The 23,758-nt window shown below is 43.5% G+C and overlaps 1 protein-coding gene across 24 annotated transcripts in view; it reads left to right on the forward strand.

Annotated features, from left to right (window-relative positions):
• The window catches only part of LOC105463938 (Ral GEF with PH domain and SH3 binding motif 1), a 309,104-nt gene that overhangs the window by 72,989 nt on the left and 212,357 nt on the right, over positions 1 to 23,758 (forward strand). Inside the window, exon 1 of one of the 24 annotated variants that reach the window (XM_011711394.3) lies at positions 16,882 to 18,053. The exons of the other annotated variants lie outside the window; for them this stretch is intronic. Within the exon in view, the coding sequence (XP_011709696.1) occupies positions 18,015 to 18,053 (39 nt within the window). The 5' untranslated portion in view covers positions 16,882 to 18,014. Of the gene's footprint in view, positions 1 to 16,881; positions 18,054 to 23,758 lie in introns of those variants that run through there. 24 annotated transcript variants of the gene reach the window in all.

A 23,758-nucleotide genomic window follows, 5' to 3' on the forward strand; every position in this document is an offset into this window, starting at 1 on the left:
GTGCTTGAATGTGTGATGGCGGTGCCTTTGTGGAGCACAGAGGAGATTGAGGCATGGGGGCACCCAGAAGTGAGAAGTTTAGTGAAGTGTGTGGAGGTGACAGCAGGAGAATGGGAGGAGGGGAAGACTCAAGCCAGAGCTACAGGCAAGGGAGCATCATAGTGGGAGAGCAGACAGCAGCATGGAGGGGAAGTAGAGGTGTCAGGACCCAGCTTGGGCCTCCCAGAAGACAAGCTGTGGGTCTGGACTGTGGACCTTGGAGGCGAGGAACCAGAACATCCCCAGTATCTACTCCTAGGTTTGAGGCACAGACCAGGTGCTCAGTGTTAGTGGAAGGCAGGCCAGGGGTGGTCTGGGTGGGCCTGCTGGTCCTCTCCCTCTTCCTCATTGTCTGTGGCCCTGGAGGGAACCTGCTAAGTTCCTCTGAAGTGTGTTTTAAGGAAAAGGCAGTTCTGGTTAGAATGAGGAGGTGAGAGCAGCATTAACAGAAATGTTTTGGGACAAAGGAGGTATTCTTCAGATAAAAGACATGTTCCTGTGGGACACTTACTCTAGAGGGATTTGATTTCACCCTTCCCTGTATCAGGCTGGAGCTTGAGACCTTGCTTGAGCTTGACTTGACCAGCATCTGTTGGGTCCCTTTCTGGTTTACAGAAAGGCTGGCCTGCCGGCATGGAAGGCTCCCTGCAGAAGTCCACAGTTTCCTCCAGGCCACATGACACGTTGCAGTTCAGGAAAACACTGCCTGTGGGTCCAGGAACCTGACCCTCTGGCCTTTTGTCTGGATGCTGTTTGCCTGCTCTGAAGAAGCAGGCATTCCAGAAAGCCGAGGTCAGTGTTGGACGTTGGACAAACCCTGTGTGTCTTTGCTGCTCCTTGGAATCACAGTGTTTGGCCCTCGGAGAGGGAATAACGTGGCCAGCAGGCAGTCGTTTGTAAAGTGGAGATCGGTTTCACTGACATCATTAAAACCCCTCTCTCAGGTCACATGCTGGGCAGTTTTCTCAGACCATTTCTCTCTGCTACACTACCCTAGTCCAATGTACTGCCACCCCTCCTCTGAATGATGGCAGCAGCCTTTTCATGTCTCCCCACATTAAGTTCCATCCCCCAGCCTCCTCTTTGGAACCAGAGACATCTTTCTAAAGCCAAAGTCTGACCATGTGCCTGCCCTGTTTAGAGCCCTCTGTGGCTCCCCACTGCTTCTAGGATGCAGATCCCCCTTCATGCAGCCCCACCTTCATGCAGCCTCCCAGGTTCTGTGAAATAGGCCAGCAGCAGACCTCCTGACTCTCCTGCTCCAGTTCACCACTTTGTGTGTACACCACAGCCTCCCTGGTGTTCACTCCTGTCTGAGCACTTCTGCACAGGTTGTGCCTTCTGCCTGGAATGCTCTGCTCTGCCTCCGGGAGATGACGAGCAGTCAGAGCTCCGAGGTAGTGCTCCTTCTTCTCATGTTCCCTCTCATAGCTGCCTCATACACGTGGCACTTCTTACATATGGCACTTTTCACCATTGTACTGAGATATTACGACTTTTAAAAGTTTGAATTATGAGTTCAAAGTTTGTCTCCCTCCTGGTTTGTGAACTCCAGGAATGCAGAGATCATGCCAGTACTCTTCATCCCTGACTCCTGTGACCTAATGCAGTGCCTGATGTTGTTTATTATTTGTCGAATACATTTAGGATGTAGCAATAGTAATAATACTGAAATCCCTTGAATCCTTTCCACTTGTATGCTATCTGCCTTTCTTTGTTCAAAAAACTGGATTAGGTAGTAGGGGCAGTCTTGGTGTCCACAAGTTGGGGCTGAGACATAGAAAGGATGACTCCCAGCATACGACTCATTAGAGCTGTTGTTACTTAGCACCCAAAGGCTAAACAGCTGTCTAATTTGTTACCGCTCTGAGTTCACATTATTTGCACATTTTCTAGGAATTGGTCTGTTTTAACAATTTCTTGTCACAATGGAAACAGAGTAGAAAAGGAATTCCCTCAACTCTGTTCATTTCATGGTGGAGATAAGAGTAGGGGCTGGAGTTCCTCTCTGAGCCGCAGGAAAAGACCTGCCTGAAGGGTGGGGAGAGGCTACTGGGGCAGGAGTCTGAACTGGCTACACACACAGGCCAGCAGCACATTTGATCCAACTCTTTGCAACTTTGAAACTCATTTTTTTTCCTCCTTCTTGAGCATGGATATGACATTAGTGTTGGTTAGAAACCAAATTTCCTTTTAAGTGAATTAATAACACAAAACAGAGCCTTTGGTGAACAGCTGTTTTCATCCTTGGGGACTTGGCGCCTGGTTGGGATTTTTTTGTCTGCAAGGAAAAGAGGGTTTGTTTGAACTCTTGTCATGGGAACAACTGCATGATCCCAGGAAGTTTGGGGTAGTGAGAGGATCATAAAGGTCTGCATTTGAAACTTGGCTCTGCTACTCTGTAGCTGTGTGATCATAGGCAAGTTCCCTTATCTTTCTGTGTCTCTGTTTTCTTCTCTGTAAAGTGGAAATGATTCCCATCTCATAGTGTTATGATAGTTAAGAAGATTGTGTAAGAGGGGGCCTAGAATGAGCCTGGTACATGGCAGAAAGTCACAAATTGTTTCTTAATTTTTGAGAGAAGTCAGGGATGTGATTAGGAGAAAAGCAATAGGCAGTGCTAATAAGTCAAGCTGAGAAGGGCTCTGGGCTCAGCAGTATGTAAAGCTTGCCAAGGGTAGGACCTCATCTGTCATTGCTATATCCCTTATGGCAAGCAGTGAGTAAGCAGTGTCTGGTACATGACAGGATCAATACTTGTCAATACTTGTTTGATGAATGACAAGTGTGTAGAAAAGCATTTCTACTTGCATGGCTTAAAGCTTAAGAGCTTGGGCTCTGGAGTAAGAAGGACCTGGGTTTCTATCTTTGTGACCATGGTCAAGTCACTTAGCCTCTCTGAGTCTCAGTTTCTATGTCTGTAAAAAGACACGAGGATAGCATGAGATTATTTTCAGCATTATTGAGGTATAATTTACATATGATAAACTGTGCATACTAAAGTCAACAGTTTGATATGTATGTATCTGTAAAACCATCGCCATCTCAATATAATGAACATATCCATCACCCCAAAAGTTTTTTCATACCTCTTTGCAATCCCTTCCTCCTCTTCCACTCCTTCTACTGTTCTTGAAATTAGGTAGTGTATGTCCTTAAAGTTTGTTATTCTGTTTCAAAATTGTTCTGACTATTCTAATCCTTGGCATTTCCATATGCACTTTAGGATCAACTTAAGTTTTACCAAAGAAGTCTGCTGGGATTTTGATGGTCATTGTGTTGAATCTGTAGATCCATTTGGGGAGGATTGACATTTTAATGATACTGCATCACCTGAACCATGAAACACAATGTAACTCCATGTATTAAGGACTCATAACACTAAGGACCCATAGCACAGTATATCACCTCATGTATGTAGATCTTCTCTAATTTAGTAATGTTACATAGTTTGCATTGTATAGGCCTTATACATCTTTTGCCAAATATATGTGGGATTTTCTACCCAGATGATGATGTCTCTGTGAATAATGACAGTCTTGTTTCTGAACTGGATGCTATTGTTTCTTTTTCTTGCCTTGTTGCATGGGCTATAGCCTCTAGTACAATGTTGGGCAGAAGTGATGAGAGCAGATATCCTTGGCGTGGTACTGATCTTAGAAGAAAAGTGGTCTTTACTCATTAAGGATGATGTATGTTAGCAGTAGGTTTTTCATAGATGCCTTTTTATCAGGTTGAGGAAATTTCCTTGTATTCCTCATTTACTAAGAGTTTAATCTGGAATGGATATTTGAGTTTTATCAAATGCTTTTCCTGCATCTATTGAGATAATCACATGGTTTTTCTTTTTTAGTCTGTTACTGTAGAGAATTACATTGATTAATTTTTGAATATTAAACCAACCTTGTATTCCTGTGGTAAACCTCACTTGGTCATGATGAATTAATTATCTTTTTTTATATTGTTGAATTTGATTTGTTAAAATTTTGTTTAGAATTTCTGCATCTGTGTTCATAATGGGGAATGTTGATCCATATTTTTCTTTTCCTGTGAAGGTTTTGTCTGGTTTTGGTATCAGCATAATACTGCCCTCACAAAATGAGTTGAGAAGTATTCCTTCCTTTTCAGTTTTCTAGAAGAGTTTGTATAGAATTAGTATGAGTCTTTATTAAATATTTGGTAGATATTACCAGTAGAGCCACCTAGATCTGGAGTTTTCTCTGTGGAAAGTTTTTTTTTCTTTTAAATAGACTTTATTTTTAAGAACAGTTTTATGTTTCTAGCAAAATTGAGCGGAAAGTACAGAAAATTCCCATATATCTCCTGACCCCATACATGCACAGCCTCCCCCACTATTGGCATCCTCCCCCAGAGTGGTGGATTTGTGAAAATTGATGGCCCAACACTGATACAGCATCATCACCCAAGGTCCATAGTTTTCATTAGAGTTAATTCATGGTGTTGTACATTTTTCAGTTTTCACAAATATATAATCACATGCATCTACCATTATAGTGTCGTACAGAATAGTTTTACTAGTCTAAAAATCCTCTGTGCACCACCTATTCATCTCTTCCTCTCTCTTAACCCTTGGCACCACTGGTCTTTTTACTATCTCCATAGTTTTACCTTTTCCAGAATGTCTTATAGTTAGAATCATATAGTATGTAGCCTTTTCAGTTTGGCTTCTTTCATGTAGTAATAAGCATTTATGTTTTCTTTATGTCTTTTCATGGCTTGATAGCTCATTTCTTTTTAGTGCTGAATAATAATTTATTGTTTGCATATACCACAGTTTATCCATTCACCTACTGAGGAATATCTTGATTGCTTCCAAGTTTTGGCAATTATGAATAAAGCTTCTATAAAGATTCATGGGCAGATTTCTCTCTGAACACAAGTTTTCAACACATTTGGGTAAATACCAATGAAAGTGATTGCTAGATCATTGTGGAAAGCTTTTAAACCACAAGTTTAATTTCTCTAACTTTCAGGTTATCTTTTTCTTTTTTAGTGAGTTTTGGTTGTGTTTTTCAATGAGCCTGTGCATTTTATCTAAGTTGTTAAATTTATTCCCATGAAGTTGTTCATAATATTCCCTTATTATTCTTTTAATATCTGTAGGATCTGTCATGATGTCGCCTGCTCTCATTCCTCGTATTGGTAATTTGTATCTCTTTGCTTTTTTTCCCCCTGATCAGTCCAGCTAAAATTTACTAATTTTATTGATCTCAAGGAGAGCTTTTGGTTTCATTATTTTTTCTATGGCTATTCTGTTTTCTGATCCATTGATTTCTTTTCATATTCTTTCTTCTGCTTGCTTTGGGTCTAATTTTCTTTTCTTTTATAGTTTCTTAAAGTAGAAGCTGAAGTCAATGATTTGAGCACTTTCTTCATTTCTACTGTAGTTATCTAATGCTATAAATTTTCTTCAAAGTGCTGCTCTAGGTTTGCTCCCACACATTTTGATATTTTGTGCCTTCATTTCCATTAAATTAAAAACTTTCTAATTTTCCTTTTGATTACTTTTTGACCCATGAACTATTAAAGATGTGTTATTAGTTTCCAAATATTTGAGGAATCGCTAGGTATATTCTATTGATTTATTGTCTTGTCTCATCTCGTCTCGTCTCATCTCTCTTCCCTTTTCCTTTCCCTTTCCCTTCTTTTCCTTTCTCTGAGACAGAGTTTTGCTCTTGTTGCCCAGGCTGGAGTGCAATGGCATGATCTCAGCTCATTGCAACCTTTGCCTCCCAGGTTCAATAGATTCTCCTGTGTCAGCCTCCTGAGTAGCTGAGTTACAGGCATGCACCACCACCTCTGGCTAATTTTTTTTTGTATTTTTAGTAGAGACGGGGTTTCGCCATGTTGGTCAGGCTGGTCTCGAACTCCGTACCTCAGGTGATCCACTGTGCCCAGCCTCTGCTATTGATTTCTAATTCCATTGTAGTTAGAGAACATACTTTGTATGACTTAATTTAAATTTATTAAGATTAGTGGCTAAGAATATGGTCAGTCTTGGTAAATGTTTGGTGTGAACTTGAGAAAAAAGTAAGTTCAGGCCAGGCGTGGTGACTCACACCTATAATTCCAACACTTTGGGAGGCTGAGGTAGGAGGGTTGCTTGAGCCTAACATAGTGAGACTCTGTCTCTACGAAACAAAACAAAACAAAACTTAACTGGGCATGGTGGTGCATGCCTATAGTCCCAGCTACAAGGAGGCTGAGGTGGGAGGATCCCTTGAACCCAGGAGGTTGAGGCTTCAGTGAGCCATGATTGCGCCACTACACTCAAGCCTGGGTGACAGAGCAAGACTTTCTCTCAAAAAAAAAAAAAAGTAACTTCACACTGTTTTTTTGTTCTCCTTTCCTTCTTTTTCTGACTTCTTTTTTTTTTTAATTTGTTTATTATTATTATTATACTTTAAGTTCTAGGGTACATGGGCATAACGTGCAGGTTTGTTACTTATGTATACTTGTGCCATGTTGCTGTGCTGCACCCATCAACTCGTCAGCACCCATCAACTCGTCATTTACATCAGGTATAACTCCGAATGCAATCCCTCCCCCCTCCCCCCTCCCCATGATAGGCCCCGGTGTGTGATGTTCCCCTTCCTGAGTCCAAGTGATCTCATTGTTCAGTTCCCACCTATGAGTGAGAACATGCGGTGTTTGGTTTTCTGTTCTTGTGATAGTTTGCTAAGAATGATGGTTTCCAGCTGCATCCATGTCCCTACAAAGGACACAAACTCATCCTTTTTTATGGCTGCATAGTATTCCATGGTGTGACTTCTTTTTAATTGATTGAGCACACTTCATGGTTCCACCTTAACCTCTTTATTGGCTTACAAAATATAATTTCTTTTAGTGGTTGGTTTAGGGTTTTTAGTGTATATTTTAAACTTATCATAACCTACTTTCAAGTGATAATATACCATTTTATGTATAATTTAAGACATTTACAACAGTGTATGTCTATTTACCTCCCTCCTATTCTTTGCAGTATTGTTGTCATACATTTTTCTTCTAAATATGCAATAATCGGGCTGGGCACAGTGGTTCACACCTGTAATCCCAGCACTTTGGGAGGCCAAGGCGGGTGGATCACGAGGTCAGGAGTTTGAGACTAGCCTGGCCAACATAGTGAAACCCTGTCTCTACTAAAAATACAAAAGTTAGCTGGGCATGGAGGCATACATGTATAATCCCAGCTACTTGGGAGGTTGAAGCTTGAACCCTGGAGGCGGAGGTTGCAGTGAGCCAAGATCGCGCCATTGCACTCCAGCCTGGGCGACAGGGCGAGACTCCGTCTCAAAAATAATAAATAATAAATAAAATAAATAAAAATAAATATGCAGTAATCTCTATATTGTTATTACATTTGCATTAAATGATAATCTGTTAAAGTCTGTTATCTTTTAAAGAAATTTTTAAAAGTGCATATAATCAGGTACACAAATCTTAAGGGTATAACTCAGTGTGTTTTTGCAAAGCAAACAACGTAGCCACCATCTGGATCAAGATATAAAACTTACCAGCACCCCGGAAGCCTACCTCATGCCCCCTCCAAGTCATCAGCTATGTACAAATGTAACCACAGTTCTATCACCATAGGTAGTTTTGTCTGTTTTTGAACTTTATATAAATAGAATCATAAACTGTGTACATTTTGTCTGGCTTCTTTCACTTAACATTATATATGTGAGATTTATCATGTTTTTGTGTGTAGCAGGAGTTTTTCCTTTTTCATTTTTGTGTAGTATTCCATTCATTGTGTGAGTAGATCATATTTTATTTATCTTTTTCAATGGTCATGGATATTTTGGGTTTCTGGTTTGGAGCTATTATGAATAGTGATGCCACAAACATCCTTGAACGTGCCTTTTGTTAGACATAAGCTCTCATTTTTCTTGGATGCAATATGTGTGAATGAAATTGCTGGCTCATAAGATATGTGTATATTTAGCTTAATAGATACTGCCAAACTGCTTGCTTTCTTTGTTTTTTAAATATTATTTTTAAAAATTTTAAGTTGTGGGATACATATGCAGGACATGCAGGTTTGTTACATAGGTAATGTGTGCCATGGTGGTTTGCTGCACCTATCAGCCCATCACCTAGGTAAAAAGTGATTGTATCATTTCACATTCCTATTGGCACTCTGTGAGAGTTTCAGTTGTCCAGCATCTCTGTCAGCACTTTGTGTTGTCAGAAGACGAAACAGTACCAAATGCAGAGTTCACCTCAGCACATTTATCCTCTTTCTGGCATCTTGAGCCCCCAAATCCTGGCTTCTTTGGTTGCTCTCTATCTTTAAATTGCTGTGCTTTTGTTATTGTAGTTACTCTATCCAATTTTTATAGTTAGTATCAGTTACTTTGCCATAGACAGAGTCAAAGTTTCTTTCTTCCTTTCCTTTCCTTTCCTTTCCTTTCCTTTCCTTTCCTTTCCTTTCCTTTCCTTTCCTTTCCTTCTTTTTTTGAGATGGAGTTTTGCTCCTTCCTTCCCTCCCTTTCTCCCTGCACCCCTCCCTCCCTTCTTCCTTCCTTCCTTCCTTCCCCTTCCTTTCCCTCCCTCCCTCCCTCCCTCCTCCCTCCCTCCTCCCTCCCTTCCTTCCTTTCCTTTCCTTCCTTTCCCTTCCTTCCTTCCTTCCTTCCTTCCTTCCTTCCTTCCTTCCTTCCTTCCTTCCTTCCTTCCTTCCTTCCTTCCTTTCCCTCCCTCCCTCCCTCCCTCCCTCCCTCCCTCCCTCCCTCCCTCCCTCCCTCCCTCCCTTCCTTCCTTCCTTCCTTCCTTCCTTCCTTCCTTCCTTCCTTCCTTCCTTCCTTCCTTCCTTCCCTCCTTCTTTTCCTTTTCCTTTTCTTTTTCTTTTCTTTCAGAGTTTTGCTCTTGTTGCCCAGGCTAGAGTGCAATGGTGTGATCTCAGCTCACTGCAGTCTTTGCCTCCCAGGTTCAGGTGATTCTCCTGCCTCAGCCTCCTGAGCAGCTGGGATTATAGGCGCCTGCCACCACGCCTGGCCAATTTTTGTATTTTTAGTGGAGACAGGGTTTTGCCATATTGGCCAGGCTGGTCTCAAACTCCTGACCTCAGGTGATCCACTCGCCTTGGCTTCCCAAAGTGCTGGCATTACAGGCATGAGCCATTGCACCTAGCCAAGTCTCTTTTTTTATTTTGAAAACTATCTTCTGTGGAAACAAATTATTTTTCTTAAATTATATTAAGGCATTATTCTACTCTAAAGCATTGGGATGGCATGAGGTGCTACTACGTATGTCTGGGTAATTGCAGTTTTCATGTCACTATGTTATGTTTACTGCTATAGTATCTGGAATATGTTCCATTTGAAAGGAATTTATGAAACTGTAACTTACCTTTATGATTATACACATCTTTTTGTGTTTATTTGATCTTAGCTTAAGTTGAAAATGTCAGTGAAAAAAATATATTGTGAAGCTTCCATAATCTCTGGTTTTACTTTCGTAAGCAGACATTTAGCCTGCAATGATAGGCTTCTTGTCAATGTTGCATGACATCTGCAAACGGGAAGGAGCATCCACCTCCAGAATATACATAAGGGAGAGGGGCCCTTATTTATGAGAAGAAGGCTTACTATAAACACCTCTATAACACCTACTATAACACCTCTATAACACTTACTATAAACACCTCTACGCAAATAAACTGGAAAATCTAGAAGAAATGGATAATTTCCTGGACACTTACACTCTTCCAAGACTAAACCAGGAAGAAGTTGAATCCCTGAATAGACCAATAGCAGGCTCTGAAATTGAGGCAATAATTAATAGCCTACCAACCAAAAAAAGTCCAGGACCAGATGGATTCACAGCCGAATTCTACCAGAGGTACAAGGAGGAGTTGGTACCATTCCTTCTGAAACTATTCCAATCAATAGAAAAAGAGGGAATCCTCCCTAACTCATTTTATGAGGCCAACATCATCCTGATACCAAAGCCTGGCAGAGACACAACAAAAAAAGAGAATTTTAGACCAATATCCCTGATGAACATCGATGCAAAAATCCTCAATAAAGTACTGGCAAACCGGATTCAGCAACACATCAAAAAGCTTATCCACCATGATCAAGTGGGATTCATCCCTGGGATGCAAGGCTGGTTCAACATTCGCAAATCAATAAACATAATCCAGCATATAAACAGAACCAAAGACAAGAACCACATGATTATCTCAATAGATGCAGAAAAGGCTTTTGACAAAATTCAACAGCCCTTCATGCTAAAAACGCTCAATAAATTCGGTATTGATGGAACGTACCTCAAAATAATAAGAGCTATCTATGACAAACCCACAGCCAATATCATACTGAATGGGCAAAAACTGGAAAAATTCCCTTTGAAAACTGGCACAAGACAGGGATGCCCTCTCTCACCACTCCTATTCAACATAGTGTTGGAAGTTCTGGCTAGGGCAATTAGGCAAGAGAAAGAAATCAAGGGTATTCAGTTAGGAAAAGAAGAAGTCAAATTGTCCCTCTTTGCAGATGACATGATTGTATATTTAGAAAACCCCATTGTCTCAGCCCAAAATCTCCTTAAGCTGATAAGCAACTTCAGCAAAGTCTCAGGATACAATTAATGTGCAAAAATCACAAGCATTCTTATACACCAGTAACAGACAAACAGAGAGCCAAATCAGGAATGAACTTCCATTCACAATTGCTTCAAAGAGAATAAAATACCTAGGAATCCAACTTACAAGGGATGTAAAGGACCTCTTCACGGAGAACTACAAACCACTGCTCAGTGAAATCAAAGAGGACACAAACAAATGGAAGAACATACCATGCTCATGGACAGGAAGAATCAATATCATGAAAATGGCCATACTGCCCAAGGTAATTTATAGATTCAATGCCATCCCCATCAAGCTACCAACGAGTTTCTTCACAGAATTGGAAAAAACTGCTTTAAAGTTCATATGGAACCAAAAAAGAGCCCGCATCTCCAATACAATCCTAAGTCAAAAGAACAAAGCTGGAGGCATCACGCTACCTGACTTCAAACTATACTACAAGGCTACAGTAACCAAAACAGCATGGTACTGGTACCAAAACAGAGATATAGACCAATGGAACAGAATAGAGTCCTCAGAAATAATACCACACATCTACAGCCATCTGATCTTTGACAAACCTGAGAGAAACAAGAAATGGGGAAAGGATTCCCTATTTAATAAATGGTGCTGGGAAAATTGGCTAGCCGTAAGTAGAAAGCTGAAACTGGATCCTTTCCTTACTCCTTATACGAAAATTAATTCAAGATGGATTAGAGACTTAAATGTTAGACCTAATACCATAAAAATCCTAGAGGAAAACCTAGGTAGTACCATTCAGGACATAGGCATGGGCAAAGACTTCATGTCTAAAACACCAAAAGCAACAGCAGCAAAAGCCAAAATTGACATATGGGATCTAATTAAACTAAAGAGCTTCTGCACAGCAAAAGAAATCACCATCAGAGTGAACAGGCAACCTACAGAATGGGAGAAAATTTTTGCAATCTACTCATCTGACAAAGGGCTAATATCCAGAACCTACAAAGAACTCAAACAAATTTACAAGAAAAAAACAAACAACCCCATCAAAAAGTGGGCAAAGGATATGAACAGACATTTCTCAAAAGAAGACATTCATATAGCCAACAGACACATGAAAAAATGCTCATCATCACTGGCCATCAGAGAAATGCAAATCAAAACCACAGTGAGATACCATCTCACACCAGTTAGAATGGCAATCATTAAAAAGTCAGGAAACAACAGGTGCTGGAGAGGATGTGGAGAAATAGGAACACTTTTACACTGTTGGTGGGATTGTAAACTAGTTCAACCATTATGGAAAACAGTATGGCGATTCCTCAAGGATCTAGAACTAGATGTACCATATGACCCAGCCATCCTATTACTGGGTATATACCCAAAGGATTATAAATTATGCTGCTATAAAGACACATGCACACGTATGTTTATTGCGGCACTATTCACAATAGCAAAGACTTGGAATCAACCCAAATGTCCATCAGTGACAGATTGGATTAAGAAAATGTGGCACATATACACCATGGAATACTATGCAGCGATAAAAAAGGATGAGTTTGTGTCCTTTGTAGGGACATGGATGCAGCTGGAAACCATCATTCTTAGCAAACTATCACAAGAACAGAAAACCAAACACCGCATGTTCTCACTCATAGGTGGGAACTGAACAATGAGATCACTTGGACTCAGGAAGGGGAACATCACACACCGGGGCCTATCATGGAGAGGGGGGAGGGGGGAGGGGGGAGGGATTGCATTGGGAGTTATACCTGATGTAAATGACGAGTTGATGGGTGCAGCACACCAACAAGGCACAAGTATACATATGTAACAAACCTGCACGTTATGCACATGTACCCTACAACTTAAAGTATAATAATAATAAATAAAAAAAAAAAAGAAGACAACCCCCATAAAAAAAAAAAAAAAAAAAGACTGAAAATTTTTGAAAACTCAGATTTACCCTAATACAATAGCCTTGTTTTGGAATACCCTTCAAAATTGCTTATTGCATTGCCAAGCAAAAGAAGTCACTGTGGCAGGAGAGAACTTGGTGATGCTGCATAACTTAAACATGCCTGAGCTAAGTTGTGGCCTGGAGCAGAGGAAGGAGATTAAGCAGTTCCTGTGTCAAGTGATGTGATTTCTAGAGTAGCTCACCTGTCTTCTGGTGTTTTGAAGCAGGTCATGGAAAGAATTGGCAGCAGTGCCATTTCTCTTAAAACTCATTGCGGCCAGGCGCGGTGGCTCACCCCTGTAATCCCAACACTTTGGGAGGCCGAGGCGGGCGGATCACCAAGTCAGGAGATTGAGACCATCCTGGCTAACACGATGAAACCCTGTCTCTACTAAAAATACAAAAAGCCAGGCGTGGTGGTGGGCACCTGTAGTCGCAGCTACTAGGGAGGCTGAGGCAGGAGAATGGCGTGAACCCGGGAGGCGGAGGTTGCAGTGAGCCGAGATCACGCCACTGCACTCCAGCCTGGGTGGCAGAGCAAGACTCTGTCTCAAAACGAAAAACAAACAAAAAAACCTCTTGCATGAACTGCTAGTGATAGTTTTAGTGCAACACAGCTCCTATTGACATCTGTACCTGCGTATTGTCACCATCCAAGAAGAATTGTTATACTGCAAACCCTTTGAGAAATTTCAAAGTTTTCAAAATGGCAGACAGTTCCTTTGCCAAGCTAAATTTTGACCGAAAGGAATGTCAAGGCTATCTGTGCACAGATGAAGCATCTGCTCTCTCTGGCAATACTTCTGGTTTTGTAGGTTTCATGAAGCAAGAAGGCCCACCTGTCACTGTGGCTGGGACTTTCTATGTCAGCATGCATTGATGTCAAAGAATGCAATGGTCCTGAAAGCCTGCTTTGACAGCCTGTGATTTCATCAGAGCCAGGCCTTGAGTCACTGCCTTCTCAGGAGGATTTTTTATGAAATGGAGCAGAACAGAAAGCTGCTTTGACTACACAGGAGTTCACTGGCTCTCCAAAGGATAAGGCTTGAAGTACTTGACTGAGTTTCAGAATGAAGTTCTACTTTTTTTTTTTTTTTTTTCTTTGAAAGGAAAGGAAAACTCACAAAAGAGAGAAGGAGGAATTCATTCATGACTTGGCTTACTTAATCAGATATTTTTGGCCATGTGAGTGAGGTAAACCTTTCAATTCACCATTATAGATGTTGCTGAAGAGTGGGCATTTTTAGCCACTCTGCCTTGTACAAGAGGAGACGTGGGTGGACAAGTCTGCAAACCTTCTCCTGCTGGAAGAAATGTTTGTGCAGCCTGGGAGTGACAGAGTCATGCTGAGTTTTCAGCAGCAGAAATCTGCAGAGACCAGTAGATGTAAATACAGCTTTCGATAAAATCCAACATCTCTTCATGCTAAAAACCCTCAACAAATTAGGCATCAAAGGAACATACCTCAAAGTAATAATAGCCATCTATGACAGATCCACTGTCAACATCATACTGAATGGGCAAGAGCTGGAAGCATTCCCCTGAAGAACAGGAACAAGACAAGGATGCCCACTGTCACCACTCCTACTGTCTGCTTTTGAGGTTAACTTCTGCTCAGCAAAACATGAAAACAGAGTATGGATTCACGGTCCTTCTTTGGGAACAAGCCATTCGTGAAGGAAACCTTGACGTTGTTTTCCTCAGGGACTTGAGAAAAAAAAAAAAGGATGCAGTGTTGATCCAGCTGTTAAACCCTTGGAGAATGGTGGCATTCTTTGACATCTGACATTCACTAACTCTTGTCAATAGGCTTTGGGAGTGGTGATTTAGTATACCACTGCCTTCCTTTGGGAGTCTGGGTTTTCAAGCATTCGTTGGTACGTAAATTTTAAAAAGTCAGGTTGACCAAATGTCAAGGAGTGTTTCACAATTCCAGTGTTACATTCAATAATAGTAATCATTAGAACTTTGTTTATTGAATGCTTGTTATGTGACAGGCACTATTCTAATAAATTTCCATGAATTAACCCATTGCATATTTCCAAGATTAATATAAGGAAGGCAGTTTTATTATCTTCATTTTCAAATGAAGAGACTGAGGCCCAGAGAGGTGAATAAAACTGCCCAAGGTAATAGGGCTGCTTAGTGGTGGAGTTAGATATAAACCTAGGTGGTCTGGCTCCAGAGTCCACATATCCACACCCCTGGTAACTGCTTCTCTTGTGCCCCAGGGTACAGCATACTTTCTGTTATAATTTTCATTTTAATCTTATTGGCACAATTTGGATTTCTTTTGATTCTTTTTAGGGTGTTGGTACTAACTTTTGTGCATGAAAGGGAGAGAGGAGAGAGAAAAAGAGGAGGGGAGAGAAAATAATCTCTGAAAAGATTTTTAAAATTTTACTTTAAGATAAATTGTGTACAACATTTCTCATGCCTTGGTTATTTACATTTTATTGGGGAGGGAGCTTGTAACTGTTATTAGGAATACCAGAGGCTCCTGAGACCCAAGAGCAGGGACCGCATCTGTGTGTCTTTGTCTCCCATATGCTTGGCATAGTTCTGGGCACATAGTATTTGCTTTGTAATTTTTCATTGAGAATAAAGTTGCTGTACTTGAAGAGTTAAAGCTCCAGTTTCTGAAAAGCTTACTTTTTCCAAACACTTTACTTCCAGCTAGTTGATACAGGATAACACTCATTTGGTCAACAATTAGTTATTCAACACCTTCTATGACCGAGTGCTTCTTAGGCACCAGATGCACATAAATGCACATATTAGATTGTCAGGTCCCATTCCTGCACATTGCTTCTAGTCTATGGAAGGAAGACATGACTCGAGGAGCAATTTAATAAAGAACAGTAGGGGCTGTCAGAGGAATTACACGTGCCATACAAGCATATAGAAGGAGCATCCAGCTTTGTCTGGGGTACAGTGGGGGGCTCAGGAAAGCTTGTCTGAATAATAGTATATAAGCCAAGACTTGAGGAATGAGCTGGTAAAGGGGAGAAGGAGTTTTTCAGGCAGAGGGAGCAGCATGTACCAAGGCCTGAGGCAAGAGAAGGCAAGACAGGGAGGGCAGAGAACTGAAAGAACACATTTCAGCATGGCTGGGTCACGCCACAGTGAGGCCAGTCGCAGATGAACCAGAGAACCAGCCAGGGGTCAGGGCCGAAGACCCTTGTCTGACAGGTCGGGCAGTGTGGATTGTCCGTTGATAGCAATAAGACATTGGAGCGTTTCCTGCAGGGGAGAGCTTTGATTAGATTTGCATGGCTCACAAGGATTGCTCTGGCTGCTCTGTGGAGAACAGACCTGTGAGGGAGAGCAGTTCAGAGACTGTCCTGTGGTCTAGGTGAAAGACGATGTGGTCTGTGTGAGGATAATGCAGTGGACGAGGGTGACCCATGTAGATGCAGGAATGTCTAGGTGCTGTGCTCTGCAGGCCTTGCTGCTAAGGTGGATGTGGATGTTGTGAGAGAGGGAGGAGTCAACAATATCTCCCAAGTTTCTGGCCTGGGCAACTGGGAGACTGGTCAAAAAAACCAGATGATGTGGGGGTGAGGTGGGTATGTGCAGATTTTGGTTTTGCACATGTTGAGTTGGAAGTGCCTGTGTGACACCTGCATGAGGTGTCCTGTGCCAGCAGCATGACTCTGTGGCTTGTATACTTCTTGCTCAAATAGCTGGGCTATTCCATGGAGCTAATCTTCATGCCTTCTGGCAGAACTCTAGGTTCTTAGAAGCAGCTGCCGCTGGCCCTGTCTGTAGGAGGACCTCTAGGCTTGTGGAGGGATCTGGTCGGGACTGGCTTGCCACCAGAACCTCAGTAGTGGCTGAAGTGCTTCTGGGGATTGGGACCTCAGCAGGACCAGGGAAACAAAACCCCCGTAGAGGCAGCTGTGGGAAAAGCGGGATGGGGTGAAGTTGAATGTCTTGGATTAGATCCCTGGTTGCCTAGAACCCTCCAGAAAGGAAGGGAAGAGTCAGAAAGGAAGCTCAAGCACCTTGTCTTTGGGGAGACTGGTGACATCCCGGTTAGGAGCATGAGTTATGGTACAGACGGAGCTGGGTTTGAGATCCTGCTCTACCACAACCAGATATGTAAATCTGGGCTTAACATCTCAAACTCTTTATTATCTCGTCTGTAAAATGGTGAAAGCAGTAGTACTCACTTCATCGGATTACTGGGAGAGTCCATGTGTAACGAATTGAGATCCTGGGTAGAACATAATGCTCAGGAAATGGCCGCTGCTGCTATTTCTTAGAGAAGAAATTTTCCTTCGGCCTTCATTTGCTGTTATAATCGTCACTCAGATGTCTCTCTGAGGAGTATATTCTTGAATCTTGAATCCCAATTCTATGGCTTTAGAACGGCTTTTTGCTTTCAAGATCCATGCAAGTTCCTAGAGGCTTATTTTTGTCACATGTACCATTTTTCACTGCACCACAGTGATGTAGAGACACTTTTGCAAGTTCTTCTCAAAGAATCTGTCATATAGAACATTAGGGAGCCACACAGACTTCACTGAAAGGAAAATTTGGGAGCTGCACTGTCAGCTTTAACAGGCACTGTAGGTATCGCTGTTTCTAACATACACATTGGATACCTCATCATTGTGGGCCGTTTAGCTCATCCCACCTCTTCCAGCTTCCCCCTGGATGACTCTTTGTTCCCCGCTCATCCTTTATCATGGATTGTCCCTGGGGTCATCCATCTCCCTTTACTGTACAGAGCAGTTCAGATTCCCCAGCGCCTGTGGCCCAACACACATCCTCCAATCAATCAAGGGGACCAGCAGGTCAAAGCACCCTCCACCTAACAGGACCACCTTTCCTTGAAGTTTGTGGGTATAAGTAGCCCGTTTAGCAGGGAAAGGATCTGATTTCATTGTTAATGGTCACAGATATCTTTATTTATGTTTCTTTGATCTAGGCCCTAGGAGATGAGTCGGTGGGTGAAATCTGCTGAAGGGGTTGTGAGCCTGGATTTTGGCCTATCTAGGTTGAATCTTGGGCCTTCCCAGTCACTGTTCTGTGGCCTTGGGCAATTTGCCTCACTTTTTTGAATCTCTGAGCCTAAGAGTCTAGGCTGGTGTTTCTCTTCTTTAAAGCTACCACCATCTACTTTATGCCTTAGAAAAAATGTCCCCAGCATACCTGTGAGATGGAATACTGTCTTAGCCTCTGCCCTTCCCACTTTCTTGAAGGTTAAGCCCACAGTCCTGGGTTTGTTGATGTTTAACTGCTAACTTCCCTGGAGGGAGGCAGGGAAGCAAAGTTGCACACCAGGAATGTCGACAGAGATAGAATTCCACAGAATTGGAAACTGTGCCCTTGGGTCTATGTTTCTTGGCTCCTGACTCTTCTGAGGAGGTCCGTGCTTTCTTGTTTGTTTCCATTTTCCCCAAGAGAGGAGCTTTCCCTTTCCTTCATTGGGCCACCATGCTGAAGGGCTGTGAGAGTAGAACAGTGGGAGACCAGGTGAGTCTGGCAAGCCAACTTGACCAAACAAGGAATTTAGCCATCCTCACAGGGCAGTGTCATGGAGGCTAGAAGTGGGGAGAGGCTGGAGCCAGAGCCTGGACGTCTGGCCAGGCTCTACTTGTTCATCTCTCTCCTCTTTGTCCTTCTTCATCCCTTTCTCCTGCCTCCCCTGACTTCCTCGGCCTGTATTAAGGTGGCTGCCCTACAGCTCCTGAGTCCCTTTTTCTCAGGGACTGATTCACTTTTTCTCCCTCCATCTAGCTTCCAAATTCGTACACAAGGAATTTATTAATTGCCTGGAGGGTTCAGATTCATGTCATTCAAAATAACTGCCTGGATTCCACCCCTGGCTGGGGTTAAGGGCAAGGTACCGTTCCCAGAGATGTGGGAATGGTTGAGAGCCAAGCACTCTCAAGATGCCAGGAATGGGCGCCATTGTCCATCAACGTCCACTTGTCCTAATATATCATTTGCCTCTTGGGGCCCTTCTGGCTCTGAGAGTCCTGTCTGCTTTCATCAGTGCCTTTCGTGTTCATATTGTGCTGGCTTCTGAGCAGAGGCCAAGAACAGGGCAGCAGGGCTGGTGGGCTGGCAGCCCACGGAGGAGTCAGGGAATGAGTGATGGCTCCTGCTAATTGATGGCCTCAAGATCATCCATGTTAGTGCAGCCTTTAGTTGTACATGACTTGGGTCAGATGTGGGGACACTTGGCCATTAGGAAGTAAGTTTTACATAGCTCTTTGGGGTTAAGAAAGATTCCCCTTATGAGAGAGCTCCTTCTGCATTTTTGTAACTCTTCCTTAGGTCTCTGATGTGCTGACTCTTTGTGGGATAAAGTCTGCCTCTGGAGAGTCCCATATGTCCGTGCCCCATCTGGGTCTTTTGGGTTCTGTGGAGGCTCCCCGAGACCTCCTCTGGGCTGGAAGGAGTCCTAGAGCTACTTCATCTCTGTGGCTAGGCCAGGGGCTGTATCTTGGCTGGGCAATGAGGGGGTTTGCCCTGGTGGCTGGCGATGCATAGGGTGTTCTTAGACTGAGAGCCCATCACCCCCCAGCCTGCCTTATTTCTTTATTTATTTTATTATTAGTAGTAGTAGTAGTATTTTTTGAGATGGAGTTTTGCTCTTGTTGTCCAGGCTGGAGTGCAGTGGCGTGACCTTGCCTCACTGGAACCACTGCCTCCTGGGTTCAAGAGATTCTCCTGCCTCTGCCTCCCAAGTAGCTGGGATTACAGGTGCCCACCACCATGCCTGGATAATTTTTTGTATTTTTAGTGGAGATGGAGTTTTACCATGTTGGCCAGGCCAGTCTCAAACTCCTGACCTCAGGTGATCTGTCCGCCTCAGACTCCCATAGTGCTGGGATTACAGGCGTGAGCCACTGTGCCTGGCCAAGAGCCCATTTTTTATGGAAGTGCACTTCCTTGGGACTCTTAGAATTCAGTAGGGTATATTAGACAAATTATATGTCTAACTAGAAAAAGTGCATTTTAAAAGCTTTATTTATATCTGGCTGATATTTTAATAGCCATCTTAGTAACTTCTAACTAGGTTTGTACCTATATTTGACTGAGACAGGTTGACTCTCCCTCCCACCCTAAGAAGTTTAAAAAATAAATACTTTTATAGGATCATAGGATTTTACATGCCAAGATTTAGGCTGAAAATCCGAGCATAAAAATTGATTTGTATGTAAGAGGAAGATTAATAGGCAGTTCCTCCTCCCATCCCCTGTCCCCCGTCTTGCAGAGTGGTCCTGGCAGCCCCTGCCTGCCTGTAAATACTTGGGTTTGCCTCATTGGCAGGTCAGCATGGGGCAGGAAGAAGCCAGATTATTTTATGATCCATAAATGCAAGCACCAGACATGCTCCGAAATTCATTAGTGTTTACTTGTCATTACAAATAGCCTGTGTTGTTTGCCTTCCGACTAGACGGGCAGACAGTCAGGGCCCAATTGCAGGGTGTGGAGGGCCCTGAAACCCCGACTCTCTTGGGAAATGAGAGTTTAAAGCAAAGTTCTAATTTATGGCTGGAGATTGTTTCTTTCTTCTGAGTGTAGGTATTGAGGGTGTGAATCTTATATTCAGACTGGCTTTTTCTTCAGTAGAAAATATGAAGTTCTTAGATAAAACTTCATAAAATAAGTAGTCATCTCTTGTTTCTTTTGTTTATTTCCCCCTTTTGAATTACAGATAAACTTTTTAAGCAGGGAAAGCCCCTCAAAATGTTATGCCCAGATACTTCCCTGGGCAGCAGATTTTGTACCATCTCCCCCTGAGCCTGCCCGCTTTACAGAGAACAGCCCTGTGTCTCGGCCACCTTTCCCTCCTCTTGGACCTGGAGCACCCAGGGCTTGGGCTATGGTCAGCCCCTGACTGTAGCCCCCTTGGTCCATTTCAGACCCGGGTGACACCACGAGGTGATTGTGAGACCGTGGAAGCCCCAAAGCCGCTGCTGTTCCGACGTGGAGGTGGTCAGGACGGGCTGAGCTGTCTCAGCTGCACATGTGCTGAAGCCGAGACTAAGGCAGCCCTTGGAGGCTGAGTGGCATCTGGGGGAAGGCTGGTGTGCAAGGGGCCAGATGTCTGAGGTTTCTGAGTGGAATTGTAGATCTGAATGTAATTAGAGGATAATTCTTCCAAATGATCTTCATGTGGTGCTGGCTTAGGCATTCCTGGGGTCTGCTTGGGATGGTGATTTCATGCCTATCAATCACTCAGTTGTTCAGCACCTACTGACCAGGCACATACCATGTGTGAGACCCCCTGCCTGGTATTTCAGGGAACTCGAAGATGAATGAGGAATCCCTGGTCTAATGGGAAAGGTAAGAGATTTACCTAAATAATTGCAAGGGGCTCACTAAAGAGGACAAAGTGCTCTCTGGGAGGGGAGCTAATTCTTCCAGCTAGGACAACACACAAAGCATCCTGGTGGAGCTCCCATTGTGGTCTGGAGAATTGGTATAATTTGGACACAAGATAGGGAGAAATGGCATTTCTGGTACCAGGAACAGCTTGAACACAGGTAAGGCAGTTGGGAAGAAAGTGGCCACGTACAGGGACGAGTGAGCAGATTAGTTTGATCTAAAGCAAAGGTGAAGGGCTTTGTGGGAAGTAAGACTGGAGAATAGAGTGGTCTGTGTTCACTGTGGCCTTGGTTCTGTGGGCACTGGCAGAGCAAGTGTTCTTTGGGAGCTGTGCTTCCTTCAAGAAGCTGAACAGGTGGAAACCAAAGTCCTACAGGTGCCATAGTCACAGCATGCCCCAATCCAAGCTTGATACTTTCCCCAGAATCCCGCTGTGGTACCCACCCCTGGAATGACATGCCTGCCCACCCAGTCAGGCCAGAAGCATGGTGTCTGTCATTGACGCCCCCTGTCTCTCCCACAGTCTCTGCTCCCAGTCAGTGCCTACTCCCTATCTCCCCTTCTTCCACCTGTCTGTCCCCAGTGCTACCCCTCAACTTTGGCACTTAATTTCCAGCGGGCATCTCTACCCCCATGTCTGCCCCATCCCACTCTGTTGCCCACTCTGTGGTTTTAAATCTCTGTCCACATCACTGAGCCTCTTCAACATCTCCAGTGGTTTCCCCAGTGCCTCTGGGTGATTCCACATCTCTAAGGGAGGCGTGCAGGTAGGAATGACTTATCCTTTCCTCCCAGCCCTCCTCTGGCCTCCTGACTCACTCTCTGATTCACCTCCTCTGGCCTCCCCACAGGTCCTTGAACCTACCTCCGGGCCTGTGTGTTTTCTGCTCTCTGCCTGGCATGCTAGTCCCCCTACTTCAGCTAAGCCAGCCCTTCTTATACTCCCTGACTGCGCTCTGAACTTGTCCTTATGCATTTAGCAACATGTTCATAATTGATGTCTGTCTTCTCCACTGGAAGCCAAGCGTGCCTTGTCACTGCTGTGTCCTCCCAAGCTTTGCACAGTGCTGGTCACAGAGGAGGCACTCCACGAAGACTGACGGGCATTACTGATTAAAGGATGCTGATGACAGAGCTGGGGAGCTAAGGCAAACAACAGTCTGGGCCTGAGGTTGGGAACACTGCCATGGTCTTGCTTCCAGCCTTAAAAAAGGGGTTTCACACCATTGAAGGCTAGTGGCTCAAATGTCCAAAAGGTGTCCTCATACTTTTAAGTATCCCTGTATAGATCAAGCATTGGAAAGTTGTTTTTCCTTTGAGCCTTTTAGAAGAGGGAACTTTCCTAAAAGAGCCATTCCTCTTGGTTTGTGTGCACACTAGTCATCTGTAGCCAACATCAGACAGTACAAATGCCAGAACAGCCCAGCACCCCGTTCCACTGCATAGCCATTGCTGGAATGTATCAAATTCTGGCGTTGTTTCCAGGAATCCTCCTCTGTCTAGAGACTTCAGGCTGCTTGTGATCAAAAAGCGAGTTACTGGGATTGGGGAGAAGACTCTTTGGCTGTGAAATGTTGAATGAAATTATTATCTTGATGAATGGAGACTTACCCTGTGGTCCCTCTTGCAGTCTGCCTTGCTCCATACTGAATCCGGCCCAACACTGCAGGGAGCCCTGGGGGTTGGGGGTGTGACCCTAGAGCTGAGACAGCCTTCAGTCCCTGTGCATCCTCTAGGCACATCATTTTTTACAGCCCCCATCCCCCACCTCATCAGCCTTTTCTAAGTGATGTCTGTCTACTCTCTGGTCTCCTGTGTGGTTACCTTACATCATACCTGGGACCTTTGCTTGTTAAGAGGTCAGGCTCTGGAGTCTGCCATTTACTACCTAGCTAAACTTGCATAGTTATTTAATCTCTGTGAGCCACAGTCTTGTTATCCATCAAATGAAATACTAAAATCTACTTTATGTTCTGGTTTTGAGACTTAAATAAAGTAGATTTAAGCCCCATTATATAGTACCTAGAATGTAGGAAAGATGCAGTAACTTATAGTTCTCTTCCTTTCCTGTCTTTTTATTCCTTTTATAACCCATGTGGTGCCATTCACTTTGTAGATAGTCAATATTATTAAAAATGTTGGTAGAAAATCATGGTAACAGTGACTGCCCAGGCTGACAGCACTGTGGTTAAGAGCCTGGACTTTGGAGTGCAGACCTGGATATGAATTCCACTTTGTCACTTATTTGTTACAATGACTTTAGGCAAGTTAATTATCCTCTCTGAATCTCAATCTTAGTTATGCGTAACCTGGGGGCAATAATAGCCCTTCCTTAGGGTCTCATTGTTAAAAAATTAAGGGGCATAATGTGAGAAAAGTATTTTGCCTAGTGCCTGACATACAGTAAGCAAACTGTTAGCTGATGTTCTTATTTAGTATTATTATTCTCAGCCTGGGAACAGGACTGGGAACAGATCTTGAAGGACCCTGTTCGCCTCTCAAAGTGAGGAGGAGCTGGGGGACCTGGCGGTTGGTTATCTCAGTGTGGTCCTGATGCATTCTCGTCCTGCCTGGTGAGATGTGGGGCTACACGGTTTGGGTCTCAGCCTCCCCTAGATGGGTCCCAGGTGTAAGATGGCCTAGGTTGCCTCTTTGGTATCTGACCGTCTGGTCGTGTCTGCTCCTGACCTGCAAACCTTCAGAGACAGCTTTTTCTTGGGAACATGGAAAACATGTGGGACACTTCATGTATGCCACCCATTTGTTCCCCTCTTATCCCAAGTTCTTCTCCTGCCCTGGACATCACATCCCTCCCTCCCTGCCCTGCTCCATGTGCA

Source organism: Macaca nemestrina, chromosome 14 (assembly GCF_043159975.1).
Source record: "Macaca nemestrina isolate mMacNem1 chromosome 14, mMacNem.hap1, whole genome shotgun sequence".
NCBI lineage: Eukaryota > Metazoa > Chordata > Mammalia > Primates > Cercopithecidae > Macaca > Macaca nemestrina.